We start from the raw sequence: 25,569 nt of genomic DNA on the forward strand, positions 1-25,569 counted from the left end.
AAAAGCCTTCAGCTGATCCAAAATGCTGCAGCTAGAGTACTGACAGGGACTAGAAAGAGAGAGCAGATTTCTCCCATATTGGCTTCTCTTCATTGGCTCCCTGTTAAATCTAGAATAGAATTTAAAATCCTTCTCCTCACATACAAGGTCTTGAATAATCAGGCACCATCTTATCTTAAAGACCTCATAGTACCATATCACCCCAACAGAGCACTTCGCTCTCAGACTGCTGGCTTACTTGTGGTTCCTAGGATACTTAAGAGTAGAATGGGAGGCAGAGCCTTCAGCTTTCAGGCCCCTCTTCTGTGGAACCAGCTTCCAGCTTGGATTCAGGAGACAGACACCCTCTCTATTTTTAAGATTAGGACTAAAACTTTCCTTTATGATAAAGCTTATAGTTAGGGCTGGATCAGGTGACCCTGAACCATCCCTTAGTTATGCTGCTATAGGCCTAGTCTGCTGGGGGGTTCACATAATGCACTGTTTCTCATTCACCTTATTTACTTTGTTTATACTCCACTCTGCATTTAATCATTAATTGATATTAATCTCTGGCTCTCTTCCACAGCATGTCTTTCTCTCCCCTCAGCCCAACCGGTCGCGGCAGATGACCCCCCCCTCCCTGAGCGTGGTTCTGATGGAGGTTTCTTCCTGTTAAAAGGGAGTTTTTCCTTTCCACTGTCGCCAAGTGCTGCTCATAGGGGGTCGTTTTTGACTGTTGGGTTTTCTCTGTATTATTGTAGGGTCTTTACCCACAATACAAAGCGCCTTGAGGCGACAGTTTGTTGTGATTTGGCGCTATATAAATAAAATTGAATTGAATTGAATTGAATTGAATTGTGTAGGTCTACAATTTTGTCCCTGGTGTCCTTGGACAGCTCTTTGGTCTTGGGCATGGTGGAGAGGTTGGAGTGTGATTGATTGAGTGTGTGGAGAGGTGTCTTTTATACAGGTAACGAGTTCAAACAGGTGCAATTAATACAGGTAATTAGTGCAGAATAGGAGGGCTTCTTAAAGACTAACAGGTCTGTGAGAGCCAGAATTCTTGCTGGTTGGCAGGTGATCGAATACTTATTTCATGCAAAAATGCTAATTATTTAAAAATCATACAATGTGATTTTCTGGATTTTTTCCTTTAGATTCTGACAGTTAAAGTGTAGCTACAATAAAAATTACAGACCTTTCCATTGTTTGTAGGTGGGAAAACTTGCAAAATTGGCAGTGTATCAAATACTTATTTTCCCCAGTGTACCATGACAAAATCAAAGACAACAAGACATGTTTACTGGACAGACGTGTTTTAACTGGAGAGGTCGTATCAATATATTGGTTTAATGCTGTTAACAGGCCAAATAAAAGTGATCTGTTGAAAGAAGACACTGAGAAATAACAGTTTTCTGTTTTTTTTTTTTCTTTTTGAGTGAGAAAGAAACCTCGGCCGATGTGAACCACCAAAACTCAAAGGCAAATAAAGGCGGAGTCTCAGCCAGCATGATAAAGTGGTCAAAGAGGAAAAACAGGCAAAGAGGTGCCGTAAAAACACTCGGAGGAGGAGGAGGAAGGATGAAGTCGTTTTAGAGTTCAAACCCACAAACATGCCTGAAGAGCTGAAGGGAGGCGAGCACGTCGCTGCTCCTCTCCTCAGCTGCTCCACCCCAGCGAGCTTCTCCTCTCACCTCCCCTGCTGAGAAGTCAGCTTTCATGTTCTTTTCAAAGTCTCAGGTAGTATTACCCAGGGCAACCCTGACAGAGCCCGGGGCAAAGGCAGCGCTCGCTCCATACCTGCGAACACACACGCGCTCGGTGCAACGCACGCACGCCATTACCCAGGCATCAGTGCTGCTCTCTGCCTACCCACCCACGCACTGCCTGCACACACACAATAAGACACACTTTGATTGTCTCCACGCTGTGGCTGTCATTAAGACTCATTAAGGGGGATGGTTTTATTGAAGGCGGCCGTGTTGAGGCATCCGCTGAATTATTCATTTTCACCACACGCACGCACACACACACACACACACACACACAGCATGGAGATGCAGGAAGCTGGAGCAGACTAAAGAGAGAGAGAGATGCAGCCTATATAGGTCACTTCCTCCTCCACCCACATCACTCAGAGAAGTGGAACTGGAAGGCAGGAGGGAGGGAGATGGAGAGAGAGGCTTATTATAGCAGGCGCTCACACACAAACACTGAAACAGGGAGGCCATGGAGATAAAGAGGCGCACCTCAGAGAGTCGACTGTCGCTGCCATGAATGAAGCTTCAGCGTAGCACTAATTCACTGAGGGAGGCAGGGAGCGGTGTTTAGAAAGGCTTCACTGTTGAATAACGTGTTTCCTGGACGTCTGCTATAAAAATGGTCTCACCTCATCTGCTGCAGGTCTTTGTTGGACTTTCTAAGAAAGGCAGGTTTGTGTGACCATGTAACATTCTCGCTCTTGAAAACAGAAAAGGTCAAATCTGTACATGAAACACAGACTGCATATAAAAGATGGGCATACCCACTGTGATGTCACCTGTTGGTGTCATGTATGGCGAGCAGGGTGGACCCAAACGCAGAACTCCAGAGGCAAACTGAACTTACTGAACAGTGACTTTATTGTAGATAAGTGAAAGAAAGCAGGTGAATGGCACTGAAACAAAAACTCTAACAACAGGACAAAACCACACCTTCACGAGGGAGGACGCGACAAGGAACAGAGCGAACACGGGCTTAAATACACACAGGAGGTAATGCTGGGAAACAAGAAAGAGCTGGGGAACACAGGGCACAGGTGAACAGAATCTAACAAATTAAACAGGGGAAGCGAAACTAGACATGACACAGAGGGAGCACTGGACTATCAAACTAGAACAGGAAATAAACAAATGCAGACTAAACACAACATGAGGAAATAACATAGACAAGAGGCCAGTAACTAATAAATGAAAGACAAGAAAAGGATACAAAACCCTAACTAAACTCAAAACCATAACAAACTGACGACTGACATGAAAGAAACCAAATAAACATAATCAGAGATATAACAAAACATAACCAAAAGAACACAAAACTCTGGGCCACCGGCCCCGAATCATGACAGGTGGTTGGTGAAGTCCTATTAAAAAAGGCATTTTCACCATCGGCATCATGAAACCAGATGAAACAATCAAGGGGAGGATCTGACTGTGGAACAGTCTGAGGGACGTTACATACCAGGTTATTTCTCCTTTATGACTAATGTAGACCTGAGCATGGTGCAGCCTGCTTGTACCTGACCAGCCCACATGAGGTCAAAGGAAAATCAGGATTCAAATTTAAATAAGTGTACATCATTCAGTTTGTCCCACTTACTAGTTTATTTAGTAGTGACTTTGGGACGGTATGGATCTGACAGGGAAAAATGTTGGTTGTTTGAAGCAGATGTCCTCTCAGATAAAGTGACTGAAATAAACCTTCTTTGTATCATATTGTACAGCAGGAGGTTTTGTCTCAGTGCTAAAAATGACCCATGTTGTTGATGTCACACACAGTTTGTTGCACTTTTGGAGGAACATGAACTTGGTGACAGGCTATCACACCTATGTGGTAGCCTATGTCACCATAGGCTGTCAGGGGGCTCAGCCTGGGTGAGGTGTCTGGGACCCGAGGGTGGAAACCTGAGAGCTTTGTGAGAAGAAACACTTGGACATGGCAGAGCTCTCAGATGCAGAGTGGAAGGCAGATTGATGTGACTGTCCCTCACATTTCCACCTCAGACACTGAACCTGACATTAATACACTTGTTCAAGCCCAAAACAGACTAAATTTCTCTCAGTGAACAAGAAAAAAGAACTTAAAAACTGCAGAAAGAAGCCATTAACCTACAAACAGAAGCAACAGCAATTTGGCTAAAGTTGAAAGCCTTTGAAATTTTTCCAGAAAGATACACATTTTGTTCACAAATGTTTTTAGGAATGTTGATTAAATAGTAATAAAATGTTTTCCTGGTTCACATTTTCAGTGTAATTGTAACATCTACTCTTGCCAACAGTGGTTTATAAAGAGGTAAAAATTCATACTGAGCAGAACGGAGTTTCTCCACAACAGTCCCAGTTTCTCATGTGGCCCCTGTGGAACATTAATTGCCCACATCTGGTCTAACATGACCATAAATTCCAAAATGAACTTCATGTTTTATTCAGTCAGGCCTGACACCAGTGACTGAGACTATGAAGTCATCAGGAACGAGTTTACTGAGCTCAGAAATCCACTGAGCAGGAGGCTCATGTTCTCATAGACGTCTATCCAGTCACACTTCTTTTTACAGCCAGGAGAGTCGCCTCCTGCTGGACATTAGAAAGAATGCGGGTTTCGCGTTTCACAATTTTGAAAGAAAATAAACTGTAAATTAAATGTACTGAAAAATGTAAAAGATATTTTAAATGTGCATTTTCTGTCTTTATTACAATAATAAGGTCAATATTTCTTGCTTTGGCTTGAGTGGACCTCTCTTCTCTGTGGATTTTGTTTTTGCTGTTCTTTTATTTATTATATGTTTTTGCTGTTTTGATTGGAGACATATTGTCTATGTTTGCTGGGTAGTGAAGACTTAAAGGCATAAAGACCAGACTCCTCAGACCTGATGGAAGTGATCACCTTTTCACCAACCCCCTTCTGCACTAAACCCACAGTATGCATGGAGCTGGGTACACATTTAGATTTAGTTTGATCATATATTCCATCAAATATTCATAACGTACAATCAGGGTTAAATATGCATCTCATCATCACCATGTGGCTGCAGCAGGAAGAAGAAAGGAGAGCTAAGTGTTGTGGGTAAATGCACACTGGAGGCTAAAATAATTAAACTATGATGTTAATTATGGTTCACTACAGCGTGGCTCTTATTTCTGCTTCTCCAATCATGTTTTTAATGATGGGACTGTACTCACAAGTTTGCTGCTTAGATTTAAGGATTCAATGATATCATGACCCTAAAGAAAGGCATTAAAATAGCCTGCTTCCTTCCTGTGATGGCCCTCTTGACGTCTCCACCCCTCCCCCACCCGCCACCTCTACAGTTAGTCTCACTGCTGACCAGGTGAGAAGACAACTTAAGAGACTCCACAAAAACAAGGCTGCAGGCCCTGACGGGGTCTCCCCCAGGGTGCTTAAAGCCTGTGCCACCCAGCTTTGTGGAGTACTGCACCATGTCTTCAATATGAGCCTGGATCTTCAGAGGGTCCCTGTGATGTGGAAGACATCTTGCATCGTTCCGGTCCCAAAGATGCCGCGACCCAGTGACGTCAAGGATTACAGGCCAGTGGCACTGACTTCCCACTTAATGAAGACCATGGAGAGGCTCGTCCTGGATCAGCTCCGGCCCATGGTCCAGTCATTTCTGGACCCCCTCCAGTTCGCCTACCAGCCCCGCTTGGGAGTTGAGGACGCCATTATCTACCTGCTAAACCGAGTCTATGCTCACCTGGATAAGCCGGCCAGCACTGTGAGGGTCATGTTCTTTGACTTCTCAAGTGCATTCAACACCATTCAGCCTGCTCTTCTGGGTGATAAGTTGACAGCGATGCAGGTAGATGTCCCGCTTGTGTCCTGGATTGTTGACTACCTGACTGGCAGACCACAGTATGTACACCTGCAGCACTGTGTGTCTGACAGAGTAGTTAGCAACACTGGAGCCCCACAAGGGACTGTCCTCTCTCCCTTCCTCTTCACCCTCTACACCACAGACTTCAGCTACTGCTCAGAGACCTGCCATCTTCAATAGTTTTCTGATGACTCTGCAATAGTTGGATGTATCAGCAGGGGAGATGAGGATGAGTACAGGAGGACAGTGAAGGACTTTGTCACATGGTGCAAGCGGAACCATCTAGAGCTCAACGTGACAAAGACAAAGGAAGTGGTGGTGGACTTGAGGAAAGACAAGGCACCGGTGGCCCCTATGTCCATCGGAGGGGTCAGTGTGGACACCGTTGAGGACTACAGATATCTGGGAGTACACATTGACAACAAACTGGACTGGGCTAGGAACACTGATGCCCTATACAGGAAGGGCCAAAGTGGCCTCTATTTTCTGAGACGCCTGAGGTCCTTCAACATCTGCCGGACTATGCTCAGGATCTTCTATGTGTCTGTGGTGGCGAGTGCCATCCTCTATGCTGTTGCATGCTGGGGCAGCAGACTGAGGGCAGCAGACGCCAACAGACTCAATAAACTGATCCACAAAGCCAGTGATGTGGTGGGAGTGGAGCTGGATTCGCTTATGGCAGTGTCGGAGAGGAGGATGCTGTCTAAGCTGCAGGCCATTATGAACAATGGCTCCCACCCACTCTACAACACAGTGATGGGACACAGGAGCACATTCAGTGCAAGACTCATCCCACCAAAATGCACCACAGAGCGCCACAGGAGGTCATTTCTACCTGTGGCCATCAGACTCTACAACTCCTCCCTTAATAGGTGACATTGTGGTTCATCAGTGTCATTCACTTATCAGTATTCAATTGTACATAAAATTGTTTAAATTTCCATATACATTGTACATACACTATATACATTGTACATTGTACATACACTTATACATTGTACAAAAAAGGACTGTGCATATATATATAATGACACCTATTTAAAAATTTTTGCACTCACAATTTTCATATGTGTATAGTTTTAGATGTGTATATAGTCAAAATATCTCTTTAGTCTTTATACTTTTATGCCTTTAGTGTATGTTATTGTGTTTTAGGTTTACTCGTTTAAATGAAACGGTTGCAGCTGTAACAGTAGTAATTTCCCTTTGGGATCAATAAAGTATTCTGATTCTGATTCTGATTCTGAAAAACAGACCACCAGGAGGAACAGACCTCCAAAATTTGAAACCACAAAAGGAAAGAAGTTAAAACAACGTGAAAAATATTTGCATGAGAGTGCATCCTGGATTCAAATTGTTGTTGTCTGAGGAGTGGATGGGAAGGAGCGGCCTGCCTCCGGCACTTAACAGTGGGATTAACAGGAAGTGGAACTGCTTCGCCTGATCTGCTCTGGTTCCACCTGTAGAGGAAATGGAATCTTCCACCAGCAGTTTCCTTCCAGTAGGAATCTTCTGACTTGGACAAGCTCTTGTGGACATGATATTCTTACATTACGCCCAAACATTTCCTCTGTTGTGTGTGTTACGTGTTGGGCAATGAGCAGCATGGTTAGTCTCAGTATCTTTATCTATAATTCTTTCTGCTCTTTCAGCTGGCAGCTCTCCTGTTGGGGTTGTGCTTCTGTTCAGTCATTAAGCTCTGCAGACTCTCTTTTACCTGAAGGCTGCTTTGCATAGTTTTAGTTTAGTTATAAAAGTTTAGTTTAGTTGGAAATCCTGTCCTATACTTCATCTGAAAAAAACTTTCCATGAATTAAAATGATTTGTTTAATAGTAAAAACATTTGTGTCACATTGCATCAGTGATTCATTCATTTTCTAAAAAGTAAGAGCTGAGAAGACATCCTCCGAGCGTCCAGGGGTCTGATACATAAACAGAAGACATAAAACAGGTGAAAACAGTTAATAACAGAAAGTCCAAATACACTGAGATGAAACAGAAACTACCCTTCGCAGTAAAACAGGAAGTAACCAAAAGACAAAAACTCAGAGACAAGAACCCACTCGAGATGAGGAAACACTGAGGGAAGTAAACCGAGCCAAAGGTCACAAGAAAAATGATGAAATCAAAACCAGAACCAGAGCTCAAATGATTTCCAAACATTAAAAATTCCAGACAAAGACGATTCTGTGACATCATAAAGGAAAAAAATAAGATTCCTTGACGAGTTTCTGGTGACTTTAATGGAAGGAATCCTTTTTCTCTGAATATCCTGATTCGGATCCATTTTTAAACCTCAAATGTTCGTCACATGCCATCAACATTGCTGTTTTTAGTTGTATTGTTCTTTATTGAAACACAGAGCTGCTCCTTCATTTTCAGGTTGGTTTCTTTCCCTGTTTTGTCTGCTTGCGTGTTTTCTCTCAGGCTGTGGCGCTTTGAACTCTCAGGGCCGTAAATCTGTGACGTTACATGCACAGAGGCGCAGGCAGCTGAGATATGACAAAGATGCCTTTGAAGATGCAAACTATGCTGAATGACAGGTGAAAAAATAACCCTGCATTTAATCCCTGAGCTTTGTGCTACGAGAGTCTCTGACTAACGCAGACTGCACCAAACGAGGAAGAGGATGCGTTCCCGCCTCGTCACGAGGAAGATCTCTGGTTAGGTGGGATGCAGCAGGTTCTTCACATGTAAAACTTTCAGTCCTGAAGCAGAAAAATATATTTTATATGAAGTTTTTTTTTAATATCAGAGCAGCCTGTGCTGAGCAATCTCTCACTGAGAGCACTTTTCAGCATATAATAATGAACAGCATGCCAGGTCCATAATAATACTCAGCAATCAAGTGAAACCACCAAAGTTTGAAACTCCATCATTAATTCACCACGAGCTCAGTGTTCATGGAGCTCTGAGCTGGCCTAATTAGTTTTAATAGATTTCACAGAGCACCGTTTGACTGACACACACTGACATGTTCACCTGTTGGTTCACCTGCTAGTCACTGATCAGTCTGCAGGTGGGTATACATCGAGTTTAGGATGCAAGCTTTCTCCTTCGAAACAGGAAACAAACCAAAAGAACCCAAAGAACCTAAAGCAGTGTGCTGGGATGCTGCTCTGCAGGCAGCCTGACGTCAGCGTCCCCTGGGTCAGGATTTTTCTGGATTATTGCAGAAAATAAACTGAGTGTGGGGGGGAAAAGGTTTACAGTGCTTACACCCACTTGCCCCATTGTGAAGCATCGAGATAACCGTTTCCTGTGTCACCATCTTGGCATTTTAAAACTGAAAGTGATGAGCAGTTCCGACTAAAACCACTTCAAATGTTGATTGTTCTAAGACCCAGAAAAAAGATTGACAGCTTCATTAGCCAATGAGCAGTCCTGAAAACAAGTAACTGAGCCCGCAAACTCAGGAGGAACGTGTTTGCAGAGGTCAAGTTAACACTGGAGGTCCTTTTGCACCCAAAGAATCTCCTTTTCCCTTGATGATAGAGGTTAACAAGTGAAAAATCCCAAGTTCAAGACTGGTAGGAGACACAAACCCAGCCAAGTGGCGCTCCCAGGCCCGGCTAAATGGGAGGGTTGCGTCAGGAAGGTCATCCAGATCCATCCAGGTCCATCCACTGTGGTGACCTCGTGGGAAATAAGGAGCAGTTGAAAGCACCTTATTCTAGAGATAGCACAGGTATATTTATCTAAGCAAACATCAGAAATTTTGATATCCTTAAATTCAATATCAATTGTCAATAAGGCAGATATTGCATTGCAGTTAAAGAGTCCTGTCTAAACTAGAAAATAAAGTTAATCTTATGCATGAATACCAAGTTAGTTTGGATCAAAATGATTGGTGGGGGCAGTTAAGCAGTTAAGGTATATATATATATATATATATATATATATATATATATATATATATATAGACACACACGCGCGTGTATATTTTTAGAGATAATAGGGGGCATCTCAACAATCCGATCACTACTGATAGAATGATCAGCGACAGGAAGGAGCCGGAATCATAATGAAAACCATGAACAAAAGGCTCGCACCTCCTGTCATCCAGTTTCTCATTGGCTGTTCGGAGGAGGACAAATAGCAAACACACCTCTGAGTCAGGCTTCCAAAGGCAAAAAAGTGAGTGCGGCTATTTATGCTCGCTTGACAGGCAAACACGACGTGGAGACGAGCGTGTGTGTCTGCGTGTTCCTGTGCTCACAGGGGCAATATCACAGCAAAGGTTCACTGCTTCTCCCTGTCACCTGGGCTCCTCTGTCCTCACCTGATGTCTTGTCAGCAACCCAAATGTCAAGTGTGTGCATGTGTGTGTGTGTGTGTGTGTGTGTGTGTGTGTGTGGTCAACTGGGCAGAGAAGACAGATCTGGGTCAGGCAGCTCCCACGAGTGTGTCCGAGCGCTCTGCGGCGGATGACATGTCTGATATGAGCGAGTGAGCAAGGAGGAGAGAGAGAGCAGCATGACAGAGGAACAGCCGGGGGTCAGAGGAGGACACACACGCACACGCACTCCTGTAGCTAATCCACATGCATCAGTGCATCAGTGCTGTGACAGTCACGCAGTTGTGTGCGTGTGTGTGTGTGTGTGTGTGTGTGTGTGTGTGTGTGTGTGTGTGTGTGTGTGTGTGTGTGTGTGTGTGTGTGTGTGTGTGTGTGTGTGTGTGTGTAGCAGAGTGGTGGAGAAAGCCTGTGTTCTGCAGGTACCGTGCAGAATACAGTATGTTAGCTGTTAGCTCACACGAGAAAAAGGTACAACCACATTTATTCACATGAATGAACCAACCAGGAGCCGAGGCTGAAGTGAGAGCCGGGGAGATCGTTTCTGGCAAAGCTGAGACAAAGAAGGGAGCAGAAGTCTCTGCTTAATAATCAGAGCAGGAGTGGAAATTCAGGATGTGTGTGTTCAAAATGAACCATTATGCAGCTGCAGCATTACATTTGTTTTTGGACTGCAGCAAATTTTTCATACTGTTGGTGGTCGTTTTTGGAGGGCCAAACAACAAAGACACCAACACCAAACAGAAGACACTGCACACTGAGTCAGGTGGAGATGCACAATATGCTGAACTGAGCATGCTCAGTCTGGATGGCTTCCCATAGTAGTAACTCCTTTTTTCATGGGTCTCCAGTGCAAGAACTGAACTGTCAGAGTTTGTAGAACTCACTTTCCAGACTTTTTTTTTTTTAATCTCCTGCTGCAGTAGGAGAGCATCAGGGGACACACAGTGATGGGCCCAGACAGAAGTTCATTTTGATCAGTAAAGCACTTTAACGCCAGTGCAAACAGCAGTAAACCCTCAGACATGTAAACAACAATGTTAGCCTTAAAAATGGAACAAAACACAACAGAATGAACCAGGCTTTATTGACCTCATATGTGTCAGGGTAAATGCGACACAACGTTGACTCATCAGTCTCCAGTTTCCCCTCAACGGGCCACTAGACATCTGCTGTACAGTGAAGAAATGTGAGGGGAAAAGAGAAGAGGCTAAAACAGGATTGGAAGAAAATAAAAGACCACAGCAAGATGTGATGATGAGCTGCTGGACCTGTTAGCTGTGGGAATACAAACTCATCCCAAGGTAATGTCCAGATCTGCTTGGTCCAAAAGTGGTTTACATCTCCTGACTAGGAACACCTGGGTGTCCCCTTTGGAGAGGTGGGGGAGAGGGAGGTGCTTTTATATGCATTCATCAAGATTTTGTACATATGTAAGATTTCTATGTTTTAACATTTCAGATCAAATCCAAAACTTTAAAGATCAATAGACAGACCTCTGAGTGAGGTGAAAGTTTCTTGATTCTTGTTGGACAGGTAAATAAGCAGCAATACTTTACAAAAATTGCTTTTGAGGCAGAAGAAGAATGTTACAGGTGGAAATCAAAAGAAAGTCGGTCCATCAATCAGCCCATCCCCTCACTTGAAGCAGCAGCAGAATTATTTTGTAAAAGCAAAGAAAATGGAACAAAAAATATAGTCTTTAAAATCAGATCAGCCCGGATGGAGTCTATGTTGAGCGATCCCTCACTGAGCGCTTTTCAACACATAATAATGAATGACACACCAGGTCGTGGAAATAATACTCAGCAATCAGCTCAAACCACCAAAGTTTTGAAAATCCATCATTAATTCACCATGGGCTGAGCGTTCATGGAGCTCTGAGCTGTGCAGCTCTGGCTAAATTGGTTTTAATGGATTTCATGGGGTGCCGTTCGTGGGCTGTTTGATTGACAAAGAGGTTTGAGAGTTGCCATAGCCCCTGCTCCCGCTCTGTCCCCGAGCTATGCACCATTGATCAAACACATACAAAGTGTCACTCTGTATTGCCGGGATGCCAGTGACGGACTCAGCAGTCACTTCAATCATTAGTCAATCAGCCTCACATCCAAAAGCTGAGGTCACAAAGTGAAGCACGAGGAGAATATTGCTTGTATTTCCAACTGGTTCAAGGTGAAAAGAAAAATCATTTAAACATGCTAAATGCAGCATTTTTGAGTGTGTGTGTATTAAATGCTTTTTTATTGCCATTGATTTATAAAAGGAACAAAAACATATAGCCTCAAGTAGTATTTTTTAACAAAACAATACTAATGTTAATGTGCTTGGTACCAGGTAGTTTGGGCATGGTAGAGTAAAACAGTGGCATTCCATCAGGGCAAGCAAGACAGGCAGTGCTTGCCCAGTGAAATCTAAAAATAGACATCAATTCAAACCTCTCCCTTGCCTTGCATCTCACACAGTGTTCTGTCATAAAGCTCCTCTTAAATCAGCATCCTCCCATCAACCTGATTTTCACTGAATCAGCATTGAACACTGATGGTGATTCTTCATCACTGTTGTGCACCATTGATTAATTATTAAATTAATAGTGAAACAGAATTGACACCATTGCTAAAGATCACCAGGACTTCAGTGGTATTTCAACTGCTATTAAACACTGCTAATTACTATAAATACTTCATAATATTGTACTTCTTTATCTACTGCCAGGATCAATGTTGTAGTTATGTTGATTAAATATATATTCAACCTAACTATTAAACCACCTGTTGCAGGGCCAACACAGAGAGACAGACAACTATTCACACCTATGGGCAATTTAGAGTGACCAATTAACCTAACCCCAGTAACTGCATGTCTTTGGACTGTGGGAGGAAAGCCACACAGACATGGGGAGAACATGCAAACTCCACACAGAGGCCAAGGTGGAATTGGACCCAGACCTTTTAGATGTCATTCTAGCTGTGAGGCAGTAGTGCTTACCACCGCACCACTGTGCTGCCTATAATGATCATTGCAACTTTCATAAATCTCTGTATCACTGCATATAATGTTGACAATATAGATACAATTGGTTAAAAATTAATTTTGCACAATTACAAAATAAGTGAATGCTTCACTGCAGTATTTATAAAGGAGATCGCTGAGGTGCAGTAATGTCTTCTACCACAAGATCATCTCAGTCAACCATAAATCAGGGATTTTTCAACACAGATGTACCACTGCAAGAGGGCTGCAGAGGAACAATCCAAGTAATAATAGCTTTAACCGCACACCTGTGCTAGGTTGCAAAACTTGAGCAATGCATGACAAGCTGAAACGCCACCAAAGTGCAACTAACGCCAGCAGATGTTGCTATGATGGCACCATCGATGGGTATAATGGACCTACAACGCTCCAAGGGGAAGAAGTTGTTTTATGGGGTTTTACTAATGTTTAAGTTGCAATCTAAGAAAAAGTCATCCTTCTTTATGTTCAGTGACAATAAATTAAGCAAATGCTGTCTTATGTCAAGTAAAAAGGAAAAAAAGAGGTAGAGGAATATTTTAGTTGCGGTAATTCGCCAGATATAAAAGGTGTTAGTGGGCGATGTCTCTGCGTGATTATGTGACATCATCCTAAATAATGTGTATGAGTGTTAAATGTGTAACAGTAACAGACAACCTGCATATGGACCTGAAGAGTAGCTGCAGAAATCTGCAGAGCTGCATGGCACTGTTTAATAAAGAGGAGCAGAGACTTTGACAGTAAATGGTTCATAATGGTGGCGGAATCTCATCACCTTTTACATTCAGTTAGTTCTGTTGATTTTTAACCTTGCGCAGACCTCTGCCTCCGCAGATGTACATGCATTAGCAGACCCGACTCCCCCTGAGCAACACGACATCCACGCATGACACAATCATTTCATTGAAACATACAAGCAAGCAGTTTTCTACAAATTCTGCCCTCCAACCCACCATCAAATAATCCAATCCAACATTCAACCTATGACCCGTGATGTCCTTCAACAACAACCAGCTCTTAATCTCCATGGAGACACCACGAGGGCATGGGGGAGCGAGTGTCGGCACTGGACATGAGAAATGAGCGCAATTACGGCATTTGAGAGGTAATTACATGTGCGTTGTGGTAGCGAGGGCCCATAAATAACCCTGGATCCACTCCGTGTGCTTGTTCGATAATTGAAGAACAGCAAGGTGGGAAAAGGGAGGTGGGCACACGCCACACTGCTATAGCTCATCATCCATTGTGGTCTCTTTCACCCCAGAAGAAAGGAGGGTCGGTCAGGCAGACAAAGCCGAACAATGACAAGCACCAAGAAAACAAGCCTGCTGAGAGTGCTCCTAACAGCAGGCTGGAGGGGAAAAAGGGAGAAAGAACCTGGAGAAAAAAACTTTGCAGCCTTTAATATAAAGATTTTCAATGAGGTGTAGAAATATATAACAGAAGTGTCTGTGTAGCTTCTCAGCCATCCAGTTCAAGTTGGTCTGAAGCATTTAAGTCGAAGGCAGCTGGACGTCTTTTAGGTTCTTGAGGACATTTCACTTCTCATCCAATGGGCTTCTTCAGTTCTAAAGCCTGATGGAGAGACCCATTTATTTACCCTCGAGTGGAGGTGGTCTCAACATGTTCCACCTTACCATCATGTGAGTTTTTAAGATCACAAGGGTCAAGGTGTGAATGGTGGTTGAATGGGATGTCAGGACTGCTTTCTAGGTGGCTGATAGATGGTGCTGTAGGCCACCACCTCAACGTTGGTGGCCTATTTGGACATAGATGGCCTCCTTTACTCCTCTCTCAAACCATCTGTCTTGTCTTTAGCCACTAAAACACATCCTACCAAAGTCCAGAGAGATTTAAAGTGTTGGGAAACCTACAGTATGCCACAGCGGACCGTAGGGTGGGTCACCCAGACAAAGCTTAACAATGACAAGCACCTTCAGGTCTGCCCAAGAGTGCTTCTAACAGAAGGCTGGAAGGGAAAAGGGTTCAGAGAAATGGAAGAACAGACTTTAGGTACTAATACACATCCTGCCAAGGTCCAGACAGACAGACACAGTGGACTGTGAGGGCTTCCTTCTAAACCTAAATACAGACTCCTCCTGTAATTTTGATGGCTTAATAGTCTCAGTTCCAAAGCAGTTTATCTTCTCCAGAAGCGATTGGATGGTAAATAAGTAGCTTACGGCACACATAGGGGCTTTTCCCTGACTACAGGGTGGTTGTCAGTGTTAAGTAGCTATCCTTGCACGCTCTGAGCTAACATCAGAAGAGATGGGACCGTGTTTCATTGGCGCTAAGAGCCTGAGAGCACACCAACAAAGAGCTCCCAGCAGCTCGGTGCGAGTAGGTTAGCGTTTAACAGATTTCTTCTCCTTGTACAGTAAATCCCTGCACATTTCAAACCCTTTGTTTATTTTTAGTCCTCCACAGGCTCATCTCTGGGTTTCAGAAGCAGTGCAGGGAACACAGGTCTTTTGCCCTGCAATGGAAAATAATCATCCTCAAGTTCCTTCGAGTTGCGTGCAGCTCAGGATTCACACTGAACCGTTTTTAAAAACACACACATAAATGCTGGATCTGCATGAGCATCAGTAAGCTCAACATAAACCCCCTCGAGGACCACACTTGGCCTGCCTTTCCCTCTTCTTCTGTACACACAAATAATCCTGAACGTACACTTCTCTCTCCCGTGGGCGCCGTCGTCAGACCTCTGAAGTCTCCTTTCTCCTGCTTTCCTTCAGTCTGTCTTTGCTTCCTTTCACCGTGTTTGTGCATAATTTTCATTTCAAGGGGTCACATAAATTCTCTTCCATGCAAATGAGTCGAACTCTCAAAGGTAATAATCACCTGAAACACCCGCTCGTGCTCACGCTCATAAACACACACAAACACCCCAGGTGGCATCATATTGCATTGCTGACATGAATAAATAATTAAATGAAATCTCATTTTTTTAATTTCAATTCCACAGCAGCTAAATCTAATTCCGCCTCCACCCTTTGAGGACGGGCGCCCGGGTGACCCTCAGGTGCAATTACCTCCATTCAAGGCAAACACTTGTGTTTTAGAAGTATTTCCTGTTTAAGATGTGACATATGAAGCAGCCGCCATCATCCATGGTATTTACAAAAAGAACAAAGACATGCAGACATTATGTCTCTGTGGCATTTTCCTCATCAGTTTCAATGCAAAAGCTTCAATAATTTTTCTACACAGTGCATCCTCACAGTAAAAAATATATTTCTGAAGTAAATCCAGAGAAAACAGCGTCCTGTTTCCCAGCATCATAAATATTTCAGTCGTTTTCTCTGTTTGGTGCATTTGCCTTCCCGAGCGAGTGCACTAACACGCGTGAGGCTGCTGGCAGCCACAACAACACTGTCACGTCTTATCAAGGTCAAGAGGGTCACGACCCGAGGAGGCCCGGGTGGCTGGCACGTACACTGCCCCCATCATGTGACCTGCGGTGATGCCACATGAAGCTGCAGTTCTCTGTTGGTGTACAGAAGCAGCCTGTGGAGCTTCAGGATGGGAGATCACAGTCACTACATCTAAACCACAATTCCAATTAGATACTTTACATTTAATACAAACTACGCAGCATTTATTAAAAGCTTTCTTAGTGCCAATAAGTGAACAGACCTGCTTAATTCTTCTTGCCATTCATTCAACAAAATGCTTCCTCAGAGTTTTTGGTCCATGTTGACATGATAGCATCACACTGCTGCTGCAGATTTGTCGACTGACTCCATGATGAGAACCTTCTGTTCCACCACACGCCAAAGATGCTCTGTTGGACTGAGAAGGCCATATGAGTACAGTGAACTCATCAATTCAATTCCCATTAAAAAAGACAGATTGATCATATTTAAGTTTGAAGCATTGATTAATATAAAGACTTCTTTGAACAGTCTAGTAGGAATGGGATCTAAAAGACATGTTGGTGGTTTGGAGGAAGTAACTATTGAAAGTAACTCTGAAAGATCAATCGGAGAGAGAGTCCAAATAAATATGAGCAGAACTGAAAGTACTCAAACATGAAGATAAGTCTTTGAGATGGTTATGAATATTTTTTTCTCTAATGTCTAAAATTTTATTTGTAAAGAAATCCATGAAGTCACTACTAGTTAAAGTGAAAGGAATACTCGGCTCTACAGAGCTCTGACTCTTTGTCAGCCTGGCTACAGTGCTGAAAACAAACCTGGGGTTGTTCTTATTTTCTTCAATTAATGATGAATAGTAAGATGTCCTAGCTTTACGGAGGGCTTTTTTATAGAACAACAAACTCTTTTTCCAGGCTAAATGAGCATCTTCTAATTTAGTGAGACACCACTCCCTCTCCAGCTTTCGGGTTATCTGCTTTAAGCTGTGCGTTTGTGAATTATACCACGGAGTCAGGAACTTCTGGAGCCTATCCTGGCTGTTGCTGTGAAATCCATTATGTACATGTAAATGTTATTAAGAAATGATCAGACATGAGCGGGTTTTCAGGGAATACTGTTAAGTCTTCAGTTTCTATGCCATATGTCAGGATAAGATCCAGAGTATGATTAAAATGGTGGGTGGGCTCCTTTACATTTTGAGAAAAGCCAACTGAATCTAATAACAGATTAAATGCAGTGTTCAGATCATTTTCAGCATCTACATGGATGTTAAAATCACTCACTATAGTTATTTTATATGAACTGAGCACTAAATCAGATAAAAAGGGAGAAATCAGACAGAAACTCTGAGTAAGGACCAGGTGGACGATAGATAATAACAAATAAAACAGGATTTTGAATTTCCCAATTAGGAGGGACAAGACTAAGAGTCAGGCTTTCAAAAGAATGAAAACTTTGTCTGGGTCTTTGATTAATTAATAAGCTGGAATTGAAGATTGCAGCTAATCCTCCTCCTCGACCTGTGCTTCGAGCATTCTGACAGTTACTGTGACTCGGGGGTGTTGATTCATTTAAACTAACATATTCATCCTGCTGTAACCAGGTTTCTGTAAGGCAGAATAAATCAATACGTTGATCAATTATTAAATCATTTATTGCAGGGACTTGGAAGAGAGAGACCTAATGTTTAATAATCCACATTTAACTGTTTTACTCTTCGATGCATTTGAGTATGCTATATTGTTCTTTCTTTGTGAATTTTTAATGCTTATATAGTTTTGGTTTGTTTTTTGTTGGGCTGGAAGCAGGCACCGTCTCTTTGGGGCAGGAGGACAAAAGCTGCTGAGAGATGTGTAAGACTGCAACTCTGCTTCCTGTTCTCAAACCTGTATAGTCACTTTTTTTTGGGGGGGGGGGGGGTTAATAAATTCAGCCAGATTTCTAGAAATGAGAGCTGCTAAGTGAGATGGATGCCGTCCCTCCTAACAAGGCCAGATTTTCCCCTGAAACTTTCCCAAAAAATAAAGCCCATGTTGTTTTTTTGGACACCACTCAGTCACCCAGTAATTCAAGGGGAACAGACGGCTAAACAGCAGCTAAGCTACCTTGGTCAGGGGCCTGGCTAGCTACAGGATTTTCAGGGTGTGGAGCCGGGTCTCCAATTCACTCAACATACCCTCCACAGCTACAAACAGGCTGCATTTGTTACAAGTACCCTTACTGGAGGCCAAGGAGCATGTTCAAGAGCATGTCCAAGAAACCCTTCTTGAACCAGTCTAGTCCACCAAGTCTTTGTGACATGGTGTGTTAACCTGCTGGAAGCAGCCATCAGAAGATGGTTACACTGTGGTCATAAAGAGATGGTCAGCAACAACACCCAGGTAGGCTGTGGTGTTTAAATGATGCTACTAAGGGGCCCAATAGTGTGCCAAGAAAATATCGCCCACACCATCACCCCATCAGCAGCCTGAGCCACTGATATTAGGCAGGAGGGATCCATGCTTTTATGCTGTTTACTCCAAATTCTGACCCTACTATCTAAATGTGGCAGCAGAAATTGAAACTCATCAGGCCAGGCAACATTTTTTCAATCTTCTATTGTCCAGTTTTAGTGAGTCTATGTGAACTGTAGCCTCAGTTTCCTGTTCTTAGCTGACAGGAAGGGTACCTGGTGTGATCTTTGCTTTGTAGCCCATCTGCTTCAAGGTTGGAACTGTTGTGCATTCAGAAATGCCCTTCTGCAGACCTTGGTTCAGATGAGCTCCTTTCAATCAGCTCGAAGCAGTCTGGCCATTCTCCTCTGACATCAACAAGGCATTTCCTCTCAGAGAGCTGCTGCTCACTGGATATTTTCTCTTTTGTGGACCTTCTCTGTAACCACAGAGATGGCTGTGTGGGAAAATCCCAGCAAATCAGCAGTTTCCAAAACACTCAGACCAACAACCATGTGAATTAGACATTTGCTTAATTAAGTGGCTAACAAAGTGGCTGGTGAATTATATGATTATTTTTTTAGGACTCCAATGATATGAATATATATTCTGCAAGAATATGAAGATTTATAAAGGATGAATCATTCTTCTGTCAGCTGTTCAGTGTTAGAGCATCATGAGAAATGAACCATGATGCTCTAAAAATGTTTCTTGGTCAAATCATGCTCAAAACTTCATAAATACAAAGTGGAAACTGAATTGTACTCATTTTGATCTGTTAGGAAGGAGAAACTCTTTAATACAGTTTGGGAAGAGATCAAAGTGAGAGGAGAGATTATTTCAAGTGAAACTTAACCAGACCCAAAGCTGTTTCTGCTCTGTTTGCACCCAGAAGGACATCATTTTAATAAAAATGAACAAACACCAGTGAACCTCATTTTTTTAAATGCCTAAGAGCCAACAGCACTGACTGGAAACAGGAACAGATGCACTGAAGGACAAATAAAAAGCATTCAAAATGGTTTGGGGGAGCTTTTTGAAGTCAGAGTTGTTTTTCCTGTGATTTGTGAATTGATGAAGATTTTTCATCTTTTGTGACTTTGTGCGTTTTGTTTGTAGGAAGGAGCAGTCTTTGGTTTATGTAAAAATCTAAACTGGATTTAATAAATTGTTGCAAAGGAAGAAGGAAACACTGAAACAGCACAGTGACAAAAGTACTCGTTGATTACCCGACGCTACCTTGCGTCTTCGTGATAAAGACGTGATGAGCTTTGGATTTTGTCTGCTCTTTGGATCCTCAGAGCTCCGTCAGGTTTGATCTGCAGAAACTCTCAGATACGTCAGAGATGTTGGTTGGGTTCAGGGTTAGGTCTGGTCCCACTGGAAGCTGAACCCTCAGATCAGTTTGATGTCCTGAACGCTCTGGAGCAGGTTTTCATTGAGGATCTCTCTGTTTAGCTTTTTTATATTTTTTTTATGGATGCACAGATATCCTCCTACTTTGGTGTTCATTAGAGATACACACTGAGACTGTGGGGGAAGACAGAGAGCTCACATGAATTATTTTGCCGGAGGCAGAAAAGCTTCTGAAATCTTAGATTTATTACAAGAGCGTGGATTTAAGGAAAATGATCTCCAAAAAATAAAAGATGAGCTGGAGATGTTCTGATAGAAAGCTGTGGCTTAGAAATAGGGTACAGTAAGAAACCATTTCTGTAGAATCTACAGCAGTTATTGGATATAATAAATGTACATATATGTTCCAGGGCAGTAAAAGGTTCATATTTGCATCATTCCTTCAAGATTTGAAGCTTCAGTATCAGAAGACGTTCTGTGCTAAACATGGGACTGATTTATGGGAGGTGGTGATACGTCCCTTCCACTCTCCAGTTTGACGTTACACACTTTGACTTGAACCTTCCCATGCTGCATAAACATGTCATTGGTACTTTTTGGTCTCATACAAATGAATGAATCCAGGTCCCGTTGGTCGCTCGTTGTCAGGAGGCATCTGTGTCGTGGCCTTTTCGGGATCAAAGGGCGTGGCCGACCACTTGGTGTCTTCTGTGGGCGATGGTGGTGTTTGTTTTGTTGGTGATGTGACTGCAGTATCGGCTCCCCAGCTGAAAGATGCTGACCTTCTTGTTGATACTTGCTGATGGTCGCATAGATAGATGTAAGCAGGTGGAGCTTGATCTGATAACACCTGGGAGAACAGCCACACTGATCATTGTGTTGGAGCTGGAAGAATTTGGACTGTTTTTAACCATCAGTGGTGCCTCAGAGACAGAAATGGTCTGAAAAAGAGGCTTAACTGTGAAAATGCATGTGAGGTGTGTGTGCGTGTTTTAGAGGGAAGATGTTGGTGGGTACTGACAGATTTCGGCTTCACTCACCAGTTGACATCATGTGTTCTTGGCCGGGAAAACGCTGTAGGCTGCAGACAGCAGCTGAATATGATGCAGGTTATTCACGCTGTCAGCGCGGATCCCGATCTGCACATCGACTATCGATGCATCACAGTTAATGTAATTTGTCGTGGGCATACTAAAAAGGTGCTGTCATCGATTCGCATGCAAACACTCAGCGGTTATTAGCAGGAGGATTGACTGATGGGTCAAAAAGCTGCTTTCATAATTTCATACTTTGTCACACACGCTGGTCGCCCTCACACGTCTGCCTGTGACAGGAAGGAGAAGACGACGTGTGACACGGGGAAGAGTCAGCGCTCGCCGTCCCTCTGCAACTCCACCCTGATCCCTCTTCTTCTTAATAATTGACTGTAGGGTAACAAGGGCGGTGTGTGTGTGTGTGTGTGTGTGCGCGCGCGCACGTCTGTGTGTGAGCAGCTTCTCTGATTAGATGGATGCATAAATTCAGTATTCAACCACAGCCCTGCCTGCACTGACTGGCATACCTAATGAAGTGCACAGGCCCTTCCTTTATTGTGTGTGTGGATTTGTGATCGTTGGAGTCGAGCTGCAATTAAGAGGCCCGTCAGAGCCGTCTGCCTCAAACTGTCGCCGCTATCGATCGGCCTCGGCGTGCACTGTACAGCTCCAGAGGGGCAGGGAGCGAGTGAAGAGCGAGGGACTCAGAATAAAGAGGGTGAAGGAAGTGGAAATATTGGAATATCTCCTGGTTGGATGTTGGTGTGCAGACGGTTCAAAACCACAGACTGTATATAAAAGATGGATGTCACCACTGTGACGCCACCTGCTGACTGAAGTCAAAGTGTAAATGAACTAGTTCTTATATAGTGCTTTTCTATTCTGTCTGAGCACTCAAAGCACTTATACAACACGTTCACATTTACCTCATTCACACCCATTCATACAAGCACTTCCATGATTAACTAAGTGCTTTTATTATCTAACATTCACGCACATTCACACTCCAATGCTTGCATCGGAGAGCAACTTGGGGTTAAGTATCTTACCCAAGGACACATTGGCATGCAGCCTGGAGTAGCCAGGAACTGAACCGACGACCTTCCGATCAGTGGGTGACCTGCTCTACCTCCTGAGCTACAGTGTGGAGTGTTTTGACGTGATGAGTGAGCGGTGCTTCTGACTGTGAGGCCACATACTCACTGGCTCGTTGTTAGCCAATCGTCCTTTCTGCCTCTTAAAATGACCAAAACTTATAAAGTGCACTTAATGTTTCAGTCAGTATGACCTGAAACTCATCAGAAAGTGTTTGCTGAGGTCAGGCCTGAGGCCGTTTTCTTCTGTAGGATCTGAAATCTTTCTGCAACTGCAGGTTTCGCCCCCTGGTGGACATTAGAAAGAATGCAGGTTTGAGGCACTCCTGTGTTTTAGTACCCAGGAGTTACATCCATGTTTTGTACTGTGTTCAAAACATGGCAGCTCGATTTCGGTTTCAAGGAAAAGGCAGCACATCACTCCTGTTTTAGCTAATGTGAGACTAAGAAATGATTTTAAAACGCTATTTAACTCTGAAGCGTTACATACCTGTGAGCCCAACAATGGTGTTAGAGCCAACAACAAGCACAAAATGTCAAAAGTTTATCCAGACATGTCTTTTACTTACAAGCAGCACAGATGATTTTTACATGAACAAAGTTTGTAGCATTACACAAAACACACAGTCTGCCACACACACACACACACACACACACACACACACACACACACCACTCAGAGCAGGATGCGGTATTTGAGTGCACGGGGGACTCTGTTGATGACGAGGCGTCCGTCGTAACTGAGTGAGGCGAAGAGCCAGGGGTCGGCCGACGACCACTCCGCCGCGTACACGCTGTCCTCATGTTCCTCATAGGTGGACACCACGCTATCTTTCAGCGGCTCCTTACCCCTGCATCACACACACACACACACACACACACACACAGAGGTGAGCCGTGAAATGTGAGGCAGGAATCACAGCTGCTTTTGTTTTATTTTCATTGCGTCACTCTCAGAACTTTTTCAAATACAATGATAGATGGTATCCATAGGAACAAGCATCATCAGGTCAGCATCAGCATCACAAGTGGCAAAAAGGCTGCTGCACCGATCAGAGATGAGCGAGTCGATAATCATTCAAAAGCAAACACAGAAAACTTTATTTAACCAGGAGAGTTAGAATCTGTTTGTGTGACTGTCTTTAGCCTAGCAGGATTCAAACCCACGACCATTCTGCTGTGAAGTGCCTCTGCGTTTCCTGTGTAACCAGAGGCAAACAGAGAACCTTAAACATGTTCAGTACGTACATGTAAACAAATTCACAGAGAAATCTGCATCCTGCCATCACTCGTCCACAGCTCGTCACATTAAGCAGTGTGACGTAAAGGTTCCTCAGACACTTCCCCTCTTGTGTTATGATTTTTTTATGCACCAGTTCTTGGTAGAAATGTTTGTTTACTGGAAAGAAGAAAAATTAAAATATAATAATCACTTTGTTACATGGCGGCTTTAAAAAGTGAAAGCAGAACATTAAATTCAGACTGAAAGCCAGACATTAGGGCCAAAAACCAATATTAATGATAAAAAACTAATAAAAGAATAAAATCTATACAGCAGTTATAACAGGCAAAACTACACAAAGATCAGAGCTGATAAGAAAATACAGCATCACATAAAAAAACCCCACAAAAGTGTGTTTCTAAAAATGTGATTTGAAGGTCATGAACAACACGTCAGCAGTGAGTGAACGGATCGCCGCGGCCTCACTTCGGGGATTCTCCTGCAAACGCCAAAACCCGTGGGGTCACTTTCTCCCCCTGATGAGGGGCTCCTGCTTCCTGTTCATCCGTATGAGACGCAGTTAAAGTTCATTATTAGAGTGACACAGTTTCAGAAGGTGCTGGAAACTAATGCTCTCCTTCCTGCTGTGCAGTTGTTCCTCCTGCTGCCGCACAAAGCGACAGTAAATCTGACTCCAGCGTTATGATCGAGCGTTATTGCCGTCCCAACTTCCTCCCAAACCTGCCGCTGTTAGTGCTCCTGAGGGGAAACCCTGACATACATATTTGGATTTATATTACACGTTAACTGTTTCACGCCGACTGTAGCTGCTCCCTCCGGGCTGCCGCCCAAAATAAAATCACTTCTCAGCTCATCACTCGTATAGATTCATCGTGGGGAGAAACGGGAACGAGGCGCTTCATGTGAGCGCGTCTGATGATAATAAATACTCAGCTTGGCCTCCGTTAGCTTAAAGGATCGGAGGGTTTAGGGATCGTGTCATCGAACAGTTTTAGTGCCCAGAGATGATCGTGCATCATACAGGACGGGGACACTTCAGATAAAGGTTTCACTGCTTTAGATCAGATTTTAGGAGCAGGTACGCTGATGATTAATTCACTAAGGACGGCTCTTCATGCTCCACGTGCACATTCCTCAGTACTCATCAGCTAAATTCTGTTTTTTATGGCCTGGTTATTCATGTTTTCATGTCAGACACAACTCTCACTCTCAAAGCCAGCACTTTTTTTTAATGAAAAACTGAGTTTTCAGTCAGGCTGTTTCCACGTTTCATCACCAACTTACTTTACATGCTGGCACCACACAGACCTGTCTGCACAAGGTTCATAAAGAGGCTGAACAGTGAACGCAGCCTAATCCTGGTCTGAAACAACCTGGATTAAGGGGTTAAATGGGAGCTGAAGTTGTGTTTGCTGCTTCCAGCTGATTGAGCTCATTAACAGACAGTAGCACTGACTGCAATTATTCAAGTATCTCTGGCAGGATGCAGATCGGTCAGGCTCGAACCATTTCCCTTATCTTCTTTGCTGCACAGGTTCATGAGTCCCACATTCAGAGGCTTTGGGTGATGTCTGATCACTTCCTGTTGCAACTGAAACTCTGATCTAAACAATGTGGTAGCATCTGCTGCCCCAGGAAAGTAGAGGAAAGTACGGATACAGCAACACCGGGGAAAACAGGACATACTGTGACTGTGTGCAGTGACTCTGTGATCTCATTGTCTTTGAAATGGTTGCTTCAAAGACAGGGACCAGGTCTGCAACCACTCTCAGCCAGCTGCCATCTTCAAAGTGATTTTGGTGCATCAAGATGGCAATAAAACAGCAATGAGATGCAGACTGACCAGAAAACAACCAGTTAAGCCAAGTCCAATATGCACCCTCAACCTCCGAGCAACCAGCTGGTGCTGCAAAAACTAGAAGATGGTTTCCAACAGCAAAAAAAGATCAAAATTAAATATGGAATTTAATTTGGGCTATTTGCTGTCAGGTGTAATTCTTGCACAGTTTTTGCTTTAACGTCTCACCTATCCCCTCGTGGTTAAACTGATCACAAGACTAAACATATCCTTTTCAAGAGGAAACAGAAAGTACAGTCTGCTTTGTTTGGGCCACAAAAAAAATAACCATCAGCCCAAAAAACCACGGGAGCA

General features: G+C 43.4%; 1 protein-coding gene across 2 annotated transcripts in view; it reads right to left on the reverse strand.

Annotated features, from left to right (window-relative positions):
- Nucleotides 1–2,001: 2,001 nt before the first annotated feature.
- Nucleotides 2,002–25,569, reverse strand: part of eipr1 (EARP complex and GARP complex interacting protein 1) — a 94,227-nt gene continuing 70,659 nt past the window's right edge. Inside the window, exons 9-10 of one of the 2 annotated variants that reach the window (XM_030718184.1) lie at nucleotides 22,807–23,025; nucleotides 2,002–2,031 (exon numbers count right to left, since the gene is read on the reverse strand). In XM_030718184.1, coding sequence (XP_030574044.1) covers nucleotides 22,851–23,025 — 175 coding nt within the window. In that variant the 3' untranslated portion in view covers nucleotides 2,002–2,031; nucleotides 22,807–22,850. Of the gene's footprint in view, nucleotides 2,032–22,717; nucleotides 23,026–25,569 lie in introns of those variants that run through there. The other variant, XM_030718185.1, reaches the window with a different exon arrangement.

The sequence above is a fragment of the Archocentrus centrarchus genome, chromosome 22 (genome assembly GCF_007364275.1).
Source record: "Archocentrus centrarchus isolate MPI-CPG fArcCen1 chromosome 22, fArcCen1, whole genome shotgun sequence".
Taxonomy (NCBI): domain Eukaryota; kingdom Metazoa; phylum Chordata; class Actinopteri; order Cichliformes; family Cichlidae; genus Archocentrus; species Archocentrus centrarchus.